Source organism: Pristiophorus japonicus, chromosome 8 (genome assembly GCF_044704955.1).
Source record: "Pristiophorus japonicus isolate sPriJap1 chromosome 8, sPriJap1.hap1, whole genome shotgun sequence".
NCBI classification, from domain to species: Eukaryota; Metazoa; Chordata; class Chondrichthyes; family Pristiophoridae; genus Pristiophorus; species Pristiophorus japonicus.
Window position 1 is genome coordinate 209,029,964 of NC_091984.1, and position 13,560 is coordinate 209,043,523.

Consider the following 13,560-nt stretch of genomic DNA (forward strand, 5'->3'; position numbering starts at 1 on the left):
AGAGTAGAAATTGAGCTGGACAGGCTGCAACGCGAGGGCATTATCTCCCCAGTGGAATTCAGCGAGTGGGCCAGCCCGATTGTTCCAGTACTCAAAAGTGATGGCACGGTCAGGATTTGCGGCGATTATAAAGTAACTATTAATTGTTTCTCGCTACAGGACTAATACCCGTTACCTAAGGCAGACGACCTATTTGCGACGCTGGCAGGAGGCAAGGCGCTCACCAAACTTGACCTGGCTTCGGCCTACATGACGCAGGAGCTGGAGGAGTCTTCGAAGGGCTTCACTTGCATCAACACGCACAAGGGACTGTTCATCTCCAACGGATGCCCGTTTGGAATTCAGTCGGCTGCAGCGATCTTCCAGAGAAACATGGAGAGTCTACTCAAGTCGGTACAATGCACGGTGGTTTTTCAGGACGACATACTGTTCACGGGTCGGGACACCGTCGAGCACCTACAAAACCTGGAGGAAGTCCTCCAGCAACTGGATCGCAAGGGCTGCGGCTGAAGAGGTTGAAATGCATCTTCATGGCAACAGAAGTGGAGTTTTTGGGGAGAAAGATCGTGGCAGACGGCATTCGGCCCACAGACGCCAAGACGGAGACTATCAGGAACGTACCCAGGCCACAGAACGTCACGGAGCTGCGGTCGTTCCTGGGACTCTTCAACTATTTTGGTAACTTCCTACCAGGGTTAAGCACCCTCTTCGAGCCCCTACATGTGTTATTGCGTAAAGGTGAGAACTGGGTATGGGGAAAGAGCCAAGTAATTGCTTTTGAGAAAGCCAGAAACATTTTATGCTCCTACAAGCTGCTTGTATTGTGTAACCCATGTAAAAGACTTGTGCTAGCATGTGATGCATCGTCGTACGGAGTCGGGTGTGTATTACAGCAAGCTAACATTGCGGGGAAGTTGCAACCTGTCGCCTATGCCTCCAGGAGCTTGTCTAAGGCTGAGAGGGCCTACAGCATGATTGAGAAAGAGGCATTAGCGTGTGTGTTCGGGGTAAAGAAAATGCATCAATACCTATTTGGCCTCAAATTTGAGCTGCAAACCGATCACAAGCCCCTCATATCCCTGTTCGCTGAAAACAAGGGGATAAATACTAATGCCTCAGCCTGCATACAAAGATGGGCACTCGCGCTATCAGCGTATAACTATACCATCCGCCACAGGCCAGGCACCAAGAACTGTGCGGATGCTCTCAGTTGGCTACCATTGCCCACCACGGGGGTGGAAATGGCACAGCCTGCAAACTTGTTGATGGTGGCGCAGCCCGCAGACTTGTTGATGGTCATGGAAGCATTTGAAAATGATAAATCATCTGTCACGGCCCGCCAGATTAGGACTTGGACCAGCCAAGATCCTCTGCTGTCCCTAGTAAAAAAATGTGTACTGCATGGGAGCTGGGCCAGCATCCCCATTGAAATGCAAGAGCTAATCAAGCCCTTCCAGCGGCAAAAGGACGAGCTGTCCATTCAGGCAGACTGCCTGTTGTGGGGTAACCGTGTTGTGCTACCCAAAAAGGGCAGGAAGACGTTCATCTCGGATCTCCACAGCACACACCCGTGTAAAGTAACGATGAAAGCGATAGCCAGATCCCACGTGATACCAGAATTGCAAGGGTATACATATCGGGAAAGGGTCGCTTTTCTGTTGAAAAAAAGAAGGCTGAGGTCTTTAAAATTATGAAAAGTTTTGATAAGAGTGGATACAGAGAGAATGTTTCCAGTTGTGGGGAAGCGCATAACTAGAGGCCATCAATATAAGATAGTCACCAAGAAATCCAATAGGGGATTCAGAAGAAACTTCTTTACCCAAAGAGTGGTGAGAATGTGGAACTCGCTACCACAGGGAGTGGTTGAAGAAAATAGTATAGATGCATTTAAGGGGAGGCTAGACAAGCATATGAGGGAGAAGGGAATACAGGGTTATGCTGATAAATTTAGATGAGGAAAAACGGGAGGAGGCTTGTGGAGCACAAACACCGGCATAGACTGGTTGGGCCGAATGTCCTGTTTCTGTACCGTATAGTCCATGTAATCCTATGCAATCATGCACATTACCACCAGATTACTGTAAGATTATACAACAACGTTTTAATAGAATTGTACCCAGTACGTACCTAGACGCCGCTGTTCTACCGTGCCACCAATAGGGGGCAGATATGTTCTCTAAATAACCAGCACATTCTAATAAGAAGGATTTCTTTCATTATCTGTCAGCCCATTAAGTCCTGTCTGTTGCTGCTTTCATTCATACCTTGCCAAATGCAACATACAGCACACGCACACTGTTTCTCCAAGCTCCAAGTTCTGGGCATGATGGAAACCGACAGAGCTAGTTGGTGAAGGGAGGCTGCCTCTCGTGGTGTCAGTCTAGGCTCAACAACAACCGCTGATCGTTCGCAAAAGCCTGGACTTTGAAAATTACACATTCAGCGAAGACATTCCAGTATTTCCCCTGGAACTGAAGCCCACCCAACCACATTTCAGCCGGAATTCAGAATGAATGCAACAGGCGTCAAGTGGAGCCCTCTCAGTCACCTGCTGTAATATCGCCATATAAACCAGCTAAAGTTTTAATTGTTAGTGGCCGACATGGCAAAAAACACATCCCTGTATTTCCGTATCATCGAAGGAAGACATTTACCAGCAAAGGACGTGTAAGTTTACTGTCTGATCTATGTTGGTTCTGCATTGGTCTGTGGAAAACACAGAAACGAGTTGTTTTGTCGTCCGCTGTAATCTAAAATTGCGATTCTAATATTGTACAACGTCTGTATTGTCACAGGTCTGGCACCAGTGATCCTTACTGTATAGTCAAAGTGGACAATGAGGTGGTGGCCAGGTGAGTGACCCTCTCTGTCCCTTTCTCACCTCGGCTGTGCTGGACTGTCCATGCATGTACCTAATTGCAAAGATTTGACTTTCCCGAGAATATTTGCATATCAACAATTCATGTCTGGGCTCATTTGCTGGAGTAAGGGGGACTACCGTATTTGCGGTGGTTAACTGGCACGTATTTATGATTTGAAGAGCCTGTAAATGCGTCTCCAAAAGCGTGCATTTAATGTTTAATGGCAACACATTGGAAGTTTTCCAATCTAACTGACTTGTTGCATTAAGAGGAGCTTTTGCGAGAGGAAGCTGGGCATCTGGTGTGCCGGGTGCGTACTTGCATTCCGTGCCGAATGCTATCCGCTTATCTGTGCAGAGACCTATTTTCTGTGCTGATTTCCTTGTTGAGGCGAGCGGTAGCGGCGGTGCAAGGTACAGGTGTATTGGTCTGCCTGGTGCAGCCGCGGTTTCCGTTTCCCCAGTCAATGTGCCCCAGCCGCTGTGTAATTCAATATGCACTATTCCACACACAGCGACAGATAGAAAATGCACTCCTGAAATAAGGACAGCAAAACATTAGTCAAACCACATTGGGAACAATTGTTTGTGTTGGTTTCCACTCTGAAGTACTCGGCTCTGTGGACACTTGGGAAAGTGTTCAACAAACCTGCCCCTCTATTTGTTCGTTGAATGCATGGCCCAATAACATAATTCGCGTTAAAGTATGTTTATCGCGGACACAATGGGCAATCAGGTTGTACCCATAGGCTGATATTCATAGTCAAACAAATCAAAAAGACCAAACCGTAGCATCGCTGCAATCATTCCATCTTCATGTTGGATACCACTTCAGAGAAACCTGGTGTGTGAATGGTAACAATACATCCCATAATTGGTTACGGAATAAAGACAAGTGGCTAACCAGCGAGTGACCAAAACTGCATGCTAGACCAACACGTTATTGTTCAGACCAAATCTGGGCTGACGGATATTGGAGTCAAACCGTGTTTTTGTTTTAAAATATTTGTAAACAGGAATTCGGTACACTTCCTGGGAATTGCTCTGATACCTTGCCCTGTGCCTTAACCACATGAGCTCTGTGAGGACCAGGTGATCAAACAATGAGTCATGAAAAATAGTTGTCTGCGTGCTTTAATGGGTCATGTTGTGGTGAGGAGGGTGTGAGGGATAGAGTGCTGTATGGTGGGAGATCAGTACCATTGCAAGGTGAAGCAATGGGGAGAGAACTGGAAAAGATCAAATGGAATAGCAGGTTTGAAAGCACTGAGTGACCGTTGGCAGACAGTGGTGGGAGTTGGCATAGGTGACAGCAGGCTAATGAGGTCTTGCACATTCATGATAAAAATTATCCTCATACTTTTTATAACCAGAAAACAATTGTGTGCATGTATTGTTTGTGAAAATTTGCATTTCTCATGAAGAAATATCTCAACTTTTATTTGTTTAGGTTTATTATAATCAAGTTCAAATTATAATCTCAAGTTTCAATGTAACCACCATTTTATGGTCCAATTTCCTAAAATGTCTGACTTAAGCCTAACTGTTCTCATCCAGTTGCCCCTATCTGGGGCTCTGCAATTCTGGGGCTCTGCAATTTGTGATGTTCTGTATAGCTTGACAGCGGGAGCATTCTAAAGACCCGTCTCTCCGAATGTTTGATTAGTTCTTTTCAAGCACAGGCATGGAAAATCATTATTTGTGGGCCCCTCGCTCTTCAGAAGGGACCCAGCGTAATAGTGGTTTGGAGAAGTCACCCACACAGAGCGAGGTGCTGACTTCTGCAAGGACACATATGGGCTCATTGGGAGGAATAGGATTGTAAAAAAAAATCCGTGCTTGGGGAGCTATTCAGAACGATGCTGGGGCTGGGGAGAGGGGCACGGTGGTGCCAGAGTTTCTGGCAGCATGGGACAGGCGAGTGCCATTTGGATCCACTTGTCCCATACAAGGGACATGCCCTCCCACAGACCCAGCAAACTCCGGAGGGGTCAGTGCTGGGGGCAACCCGAGCATATTTGAGTCAATAGTCACCATGGAGCAAATAAAACATGGAGCTCTTCCTATCTGACAATGAGTGGAAATCCATGTATGAGGTACTGCGTACAGCTTCCAGCGGGAACAAATTAAAAAGGAAAATCCAAATCACGACTCTCACCTACAGAAATGGAACACTAAAGCTGCATGAGGAAGGCAGTTTTCCATATTTTCTAGTCATGCCCAAAGATTCAGCCATAATGTCAAGAATTGCTGCATGGAATCCAAAAGATCACCAAGTAAACAATTGGGCTCAACATGGTGCACTACTTTCTGGGCCTCTGGTAATGGGTCCTCTGGACCTAGGCATGGACAAACTCCTGGCTGTCCTCCTAACCATGACCCAAGGTGGCTGGAGGTGGATCTCCCACCTGGTCACTCTGGATCTTGGCTCAATTTAGTCACTAAACATTTAAAGATCACATGGATGAACTTCAACAATTGTACATCCCTGTCTGAAGTAAAAATAAAACGGGGAAGGTGGCTCAACCGTGGCTAACAAGGGAAATTAAGGATAGTGTTAAATCCAAGGAAGAGGCAAATAAATTGGGCAGAAAAAGTAGCAAACCTGAGGACTGGGAGAAATTTAGAATTCAGTAGAGGAGGACAAAGGGTTTAATTAGGAGGGGGAAAATAGAGTATGAGAGGAAGTTTGCCGGGAACATAAAAACAGACTGCAAAAGCTTCTGTAGATATGTGAAAAGAAAAAGATTAGTGAAGACAAACGTAGGTCCCTTGCAGTCAGTTTCAGGTGAATTAATAATGGGGAACAAAAAAATGGCAGACCAGTTGAACAATACTTTGGTTCTGTCTTCACGAAGGAAGACACAAATAACCTTCCAGAAGTACTAGGGGACCGAGCGTCTAGTGAGAAGGAGGAACTGAAGGATATCCTTATTAGGCAGGAAATTGTGTTAGGGAAATTGAGTGGATTGAAGGCCGATAAATCCACGGGGCCTGATAGTCTGCACCCCAGAGTACTTAAGGAAGTGACCCTAGAAATAGTGGATGCATTGGTGATCATTTTCCAACAGTCTATCGACTGGAGGGTAGCTAATGTAACACCACTTTTTAAAAAAGGAGGGAGAGAGAAAACAGGTAATTATAGACCGGTTAGCCTGACATCAGTGGTAGGGAAAATGTTGGAATCAATTATTAAAGATGAAATAGCAGCGCATTTGGAAAGCAGTGAAAGGATCGGTCCAAGTTAGCATGGATTCATGAAAGGGAAATCATGCTTGACAAATCTTCTGGAATTTTTTGAGGATGTAGTGAGTAGAGTGGACAAGGGAGAACCAGTGGATGTGGTGTATTTGGACTTTCAAAAGGCTTTTGACAAGGTCCCACACAAGAGATTGGTGTGCAAAATCAAAGCACATGGTATTAGGGCTAATGTACTGACGTGTATAGAGAACTGGTTGGCAGACAGGAAGCAGAGAGTTGGGATAAACGGGTCCTTTTCAGAATGGCAGGCAGTGACTAGTGGGGTGCCGCAGGGCTCAGTGCTGGGACCCCAGCTCTTTACAATATACATTAATGATTTAGATGAAGGAATTGAGTGTAATCTCTCCAAGTTTGCAGATGATCCTAAACTGGGTGGCGGTGTGAGCTGTGAGGAGGGTGCTAAGAGGCTGCAGGGTGACTTGGACAGGTTAGGTGAATGGGCAAATGCATGGCATATGCAGTATAATGTGGATAAATGTGAGGTTATCCACTTTGGGGGCAAAAACACAAAGGCAGAATATTATCTGAATGGCGGCAGATTAGGAAAAGGGGAGGTGCAACGAGACCTGGATGTCATGGTTCATCAGTCATTGAAAGTCGGCATGTAGGTACAGCAGGTGGTGAAGAAGGCAAATGGTATGTTGGCCTTCATAGCTAGGGGATTTGAGTATAGGAGCAGGGAGGTCTTACTGCAGTTGTACAGGACCTTGGTGGGGCCTCACCTGGAATATTGTGTTCAGCTTTGGTCTCCTAATCTGAGGAAGGACATTCTTGCTATTGAGGGAGTGCAGCGAAGGTTCACCAGACTGATCCCCAGGATGGCTGGACTGACATATGAGGAGAGACTGGATCAACTGGGCCTTTAAACATTGGAGTTTCGAAGGATGAGAGGGGATCTTATAGGAACATATAAAATTCTGACGGGACTGGACAGTTTAGATGCGGGAAGAATGTCCCCGATGTTGGGGACGTCCAGAACCAGGGGACACAATCTTAGGATAAGGGGTAGGTCATTTAGGACTGAGATGAGGAGAAACTTCTTCACTCAGAGAGTTGTTAACCTGTGGAATTCCCTACTGCAGAGAGCTGTTGATGCCAGTTCATTGGATATATTTAAGAGGGAGTTAGATATGGCCCTTACGGCTACAGGTATCAAGAGGTATGGAGAGAAAGCAGGAAAGGGGTACTGAGGGAATGATCAGCCATGATCTTATTGAATGGTGGTGCAGGCTCGAAGGGCCGAATGGCCTACTCCTGCACCTATTTTCTATGTTTCTATGTTTCTAAGGCTGGACTAGGAGAAATGCTCCCGTGCCTGCTTCCCATTTTGTACCTAGTGCCAATGGCTGGACAGCTCACCAGCAGTACCTTCCACATAACCCAGTGAGCGTGTTGGGCTGGAAATTTGGCGATTTTGCGACTGGGCTTTTGATGTTATTTCACCTTTTTTGGCGGAAACCCGGTCGGCGGAAAATTTGTTGACATTTTGCGGCGCGGTTGTCAAATACCGCTGGAGAGAGGAGCGCCACTGTGCAAGACTCGAAATATCGCTTTCGCCAAAAATTTGGCTAATAGCGCCTCCGTATTTTGCGCGAAAAATACCGACATGTTAAAAAGCTGTGTTGCAGCCCTTGGAGCAGCGGTCAGTATGAAAACCTGCAAAAAACGTAAGTTATAATTTTTATTTTTTAATTCTTTTGCAGCGATTCGAAAGATAAGTGCTTGTAAATGTTTTGTGAATTTTTTTTCCAATTTATTTTAAGGTATTTTTCCGCCCTCCCAAGGCCCAACTTGCAGCGATATCGGCCTCGGACTAAAGTTGACGAGGTTCACAGTTTGCACTGTGAATCCTCATGCAACGGCGATTTTTACCGCTGCGCAAAATAAAGGCTGAATTTCACACCTGCTAGCGATAGCGAAGCGATAACAGCAATTTTGGCGAAAAAAATACAGTTATCGCTGAGAACCGAATTTCTAGCTCGTAGTGTTTCAGGCAGAAAAAAATCCAACAGACATCAACACTGCTGCAACTGGCAGCTTACAGCATTGAAAAGAAACACACCTGATTGAAACCAGCCTTCTGGGCTGTCCATATCTCACAATGTTTGGCCCCCTGCCTAGCACCCGCTATCTCTTTCATGTATATTGGACTAGAAATACCACAGCAACAATGTACGAATGTAATACTGCATTGTACAATGCTGAGAACAATTGCATTAAAAAAAGCTTATAATCTTGACTATTATTGACCGGTTCCACCCACTCAGTGAGGTGTTCAGCTCATAAATAAACAAACCCATCATAAAGATCCCACACCAGCTTTCAGAGATAGATGGCCCTTGGACTCAAACCAGAGATTATAATGCATTGGAGCAATTCTCTTAACTACTTTGTAACAAGGTCACCTGGGTGAATTATTCATATTTGTTAATGTTCACCATATAAAGAGTTTTTTATTGACTAGGATGAGTTTAATTTGTAATGGTACTTTAGTCCATCAAACTTCAGGCTCTGAACATGAATAAAAGCTCTATTTATAATTCTTGCCCAACTTCAGGTGACCTGAAGTTCAGATGTTCACAAGTAACATCAAAGCTATCCATGTACACTACACAGATTGCAAAACACCTCTCACAACTGGTTTAATGCTGGAGCTCAGGGTGTACATTTAGAATTTGACACTCTGTCCAGGAGTTACTCCCACCCAGACTGCACCCACTGGCTTGTGCATGTTTGAATTTTTACTTCAAAAATTGTACTTTCAGGTTAATTTTAAAACACTGTTTCTTGACTTCACAACTTTTAGATTATTAATCTAAAGATTGGGATAATAAGTGACGTTTGATTAATCAGTATTCAACAGACCAACCAGATCCTCATTCTTCAAAAAACCGCTTGGAACAGTCACCCTATCCTAACTTACAGGCACTCCCCCCCACAGAGGCACTGTCTCTGTCCTAACCTCAATCGCATTGTCCAACCAGAACCAGAGGCATTTTTCACTTCCCTGGTTCAGAGATCAAAGCCATTAAACAAGCAGGGAAAGAGATCATGGGAGGAGAAGACCTTCTGACCACAATTGGATTGGAGTCTGTAGCCTATTTTCAGCATTGACACTGTATGCTGAGCAAGGATTGAATACTATATTCATGAACTTAAAGAGAACTAATACAAATTTGGCGGGAACCATTGGGGAAACAGTAGATATCGTAAAGCAGGATAAACTAATAATACTGGAATTGACGAAGGCACAACTGGAAGACAATCGGGACCTGAAGGAGAATGAAGGCGCTGCAGAACAAAACTGAGTATTCGACTGATGTTTTTGCTTCGCGTTTGTGTATGTGAGTATAAATGAAGAAATAAATAAATATCTTCTGCGCCCTTATTTTCTGCTTGTTTATTATGTTTCAGCTCTAAAGTTGAATGTAGACTATCTGTTCTCTCCACAGGTATTGATTGAACTGCTATGTGTTTCCAGCTTTTTCTGTTTTTGTTTCTGAGTGCACAATTATCGCAATTCAAGTCCTTAACTTGAGTTGTAATTAGATTGGCGCAAAGCATAAAATGTGGTCGTACATCTGGGCCGAGCTCCTGTGCCTGCCAATGGATTTCTGATTTACCAAACACTATGTCAGATCAGGAATTCACACTTGCAGGGAGGCCATTTCAGGATCCCAACAATAGCAACTGGGTTCACAATGGCAGTGAGAAAAACGGTAGGAAATGGAACGGCAAGGAGAACATTAGGAAATGGAGCGGCAATGAGAAGAACTTCGAGAGACAAACCAACAGTAATCTCATGGCTAGATCCTGAGGCAAGTCAGCTGCTCAGCGGGAGTACTTTTTAATATGATTCACGTCCTTGTATGTTTGGCAAACAAACTAAAAATGATCAGATTAAAACAAAAAGGTTGGAAATACACAACAGCTCCGTCAGCATCAGTAAAGAGAAAAGACCGGATAATGTTTTGGGTGTAGACCCTTCATCAGAAAATAAAAAGATTGCCCTTTTAATGCTTCATTCCCAACTAATATTTATTTGTGAAAAGTTTTGAAGATCTAGCAATATAAAATTGGTTCAAAAGCTGAGGCCATGATTTTCCTACATCGGCGGGTCCATGGCGGGTGAAGTCGATGGCGGGTCCCGACCTCGCTACTGGCTCCAGCCCGCTGTCCAAAATGATTTTACGTTGATTGGGCTTGTCAAGCCCGCTCAGCGCGTTTCCCAGCCAATTGAAGGAAGCGGGTCTGATGACGTCGTTCGATGACACGTCATCTGCCGGTTTTCTTAAAGTGACCATGCGCAAATTTAGTTTGACAGCCGTGCTAACCGTGTTCTACATCATTGAGGTGCTGCAGACACTGACGAGCACTGCATAGAGGCAGAGGTGCATGGCTGCACCCAGGCTTTCCCATCACTCCCTCCATATGCTTATGGAGGGAGTCACAGCATGCAGGGAGGTCCTCGTCCCTTCCCATGGGCGGAAGAGACCTCCCCTGGAGACCAACGCAGCCTGGTTGCACATTGCACAGGAGTGCACAAGCAGAGATGTCGTCAGGAGGACCAGGCTGCAGTGGCGCAAACCTTTCAATGATCTCAGTAGTGTTGGGGCTCTCAACAAGGTCATAATGACCTGACTTGCCTCCCCCACCGTTACGTGTTGGGTCTGTTCAGCGTTCACTGACCTGACATCTGGGAAAGGTGCGTGGCGGTGAGTTGACAGCGAGGTCCCGACCCGCTGTCAAAAAAAAACATTTTCCCACCCGACCCACCGAACGCTCCCACTGACTCCCCGAAAATTCCCCCCTAAATGTTTCATTTGTGATCATTGATAAATATGTTGCACCATATCTAGTGAAGTTGAAAGCCCTTTGCATCACCTTCACAACTTGCACCTCCCTGACAACATTCGGACGTTTAATACGAGGCTTCGTGCCAGGTTGGGAAAGGAAGAAGCCAAATGGCCCTCATACAGTCTTTCTATCTCCTCCATTACATTATTAGCATGGGCACTGAGATTAGTTCCACCTAATTTGGATGCAACAGCAGGTGAGCCTGACTTTGAAATGTGCTTCTCCAGGTAGAATTTGCCTTTGTTAAGTTTTTAAGTACTGTTGGTAAAATGAGGAGGTAATGCACTCTGTGTTTTGCTATCTGTAGTAGCATTAAGTAATTGTTTTAATTATGGTTTTTAATATAATGTGTCTTAAATGTTGTACATCAACCCCTGGGTTGCAATAATACACCCTGGTGGTGATGGTGATAGACACATAGCACTAACATATGTTGCAATGTTACTCACCTAATTGGACAGGTGAAAAACAGTGTAATTGAAGCCCTGTGATTATCGCTGGCAGTGACTGGCAGTAGAGCCTTCATGCATAGCTATTTATAATTGAGATGTAATGAAATACTGAGTTTGTTAATGCCAGTAACTAAACCAGTAATTTCTTAAGTTGCTACAAGTTCTTCGTTCTTGGTACCATTCAACTTTTGTTTTCGCTTTGCCTCTCGGCATTTTCCAGCAAATGAAGTTAATGGAAATGAGTGTGGGAAAAATAAGAAGATAAATTGTTAGAATTGCCATCCTGCTTTTCAATTTTTGCTGCTAAACTGCAGTGATTGTACATGGGTGAGCTTACTTTCTTAAAGGCCCTTCCCTAATCAGACACGGCTGCAGTATTGGACGGCGTGAACTAAAAATCCAGCTGTATGTTTAAACAACAGTGGGGATGGGGTGGGAGAGGTGATGAAGATTTTTCCATCTGGTCTGAGTTAACAATTGTGTTGGACTTTCCACTCTGCCCTTTCTGCTGGTAGTATTTGTGTTTTGGGGAAAATAATAACGGGAATTTAAATATTCGAATACGTGCTGATATCCATAATAGTAAGAGATCAGACTTACTATTGCCAATAAGCCTTTTAATGTCAAGCCAGAGGTAATCAAGCCCTTTGTTATTACCGGATCTGCTCCTGAATTCTGCAAGCACTTTATGACCCGACCAGCAATTATTAATATAAGTAAAAGCGAAGCAGTCTGACTGCCTATCACTGTGCTTTTTAATCCTCAAGGACTCGGTACAGGATGGAGGAAACCATTTCTTGCTCTCTATAGATCTGCTGATACTTTCCTCATCGTGTATAATGCAGGTCCACTGACTTTTTATCCCTCATCGGACCCTCAAGTTCTCTTTCTAAGAGAATAGTTACATTTCATTTTGGTTTCAATTTTAAATTTATGTTCACTTGCCAGGTGCTGGCAACTTGTATTCTTTACTTTTATTTCTCCTTCTGTTTCAGGTGTTAGTTTGTTCAGTTACTCTGGTTTATTTTACCTTTTATTCCCAGTGCTTTGGTACCAAGTCTCTCTACTTTGCAGGAGCAACAAAAAATGCCTCTCTACTTACCAAAGTTCAAAGTTGCTTTATGTTTTCTGTTTCTCTGTACTTTACGGCTTTCTGCTATGGCTATGCACATATTTGTTTTTCATTGCTAATTATTTGAGTGTGGACTGACGTAGGGAATGCTGTCCGTTAGGGATTACTCTCCACTAGAGCATGCTGCCTATTAACGAAAGAAAGACTTGGATTTATATAGCGCCTTTCACAACCACCGGATGACTCAAAGCGCTTTACAGCCAATAAAGTACTTTTGGAGTGTAGTCTCTTGTAATGTGGGAAATGCAGCAGCCAATTTGCACACAGCAAGCTCCCACAAACAGCAATGTGATAATGACCAGATAATCTGTTTTTTTGATTGAGGGATAAATATTGGCCAGGACACCAGGGATAACTTCCCTACTCTTCTTCAAAATAGTGCCATGGGATCTTTTCCATCTACTTGAGAGCAGACAGGGCCTTGGATTAACATCTCATCCAAAGGACAGCACCTCCAACAGTGCAGCACTGGAGTGTCAACCTAGATTTTTTTGTGCTCAAGTCCCTGGAGTGGGACTTGAACCCACAATCTTCTGACTCACAGGCGAGAGTGCTACCCACTGAGCCACAGCTGACACCTGTTAAGTTCATCAATGCTTAGTGTTAATTAAAGGAAATGATAGACAAATTTAGTGGGCCAGATTTCTCTGCAATGGGGCATCTTGTGGCTTCCACCGTTAGTTAGACATGTTCTTGCATGTTTAGGTTGTTTTGCTCACAAAGTTGCTGGAAGAGCGAGCTGATAACAGTGCAGTGAGGGCACCAGGGCATCTGGGGCCTTGGTGAACAATGGGGCAAACAGGTATCCTTAACGACAGAGATTTAAGGATTGAGAAATAAGCAGAGGAAGGATTGAGAGGGAGGGTGACTTGGAGTGGGTGAATTCAATGTCCAATCAGGCACAGGAATAGAAATAAAGAGAGGGAAAGAACAATTGGATTAAGAGAGAGGGGAAATAGAGACAGAAAGGAAAAGTGAGAAAACAAATGAAAATAATT

General features: G+C 44.4%; 1 protein-coding gene across 1 annotated transcript in view; it reads left to right on the forward strand.

Annotated features, from left to right (window-relative positions):
• The first annotated feature begins 2,602 nt into the window (after positions 1 to 2,602).
• The window catches only part of LOC139268296 (rasGAP-activating-like protein 1), a 328,378-nt gene continuing 317,420 nt past the window's right edge, over positions 2,603 to 13,560 (forward strand). Inside the window, exons 1-2 of the mRNA XM_070886357.1 lie at positions 2,603 to 2,667; positions 2,796 to 2,852. Coding sequence (XP_070742458.1) covers positions 2,603 to 2,667; positions 2,796 to 2,852 — 122 coding nt within the window. The remainder of the gene's footprint in view (positions 2,668 to 2,795; positions 2,853 to 13,560) is intronic.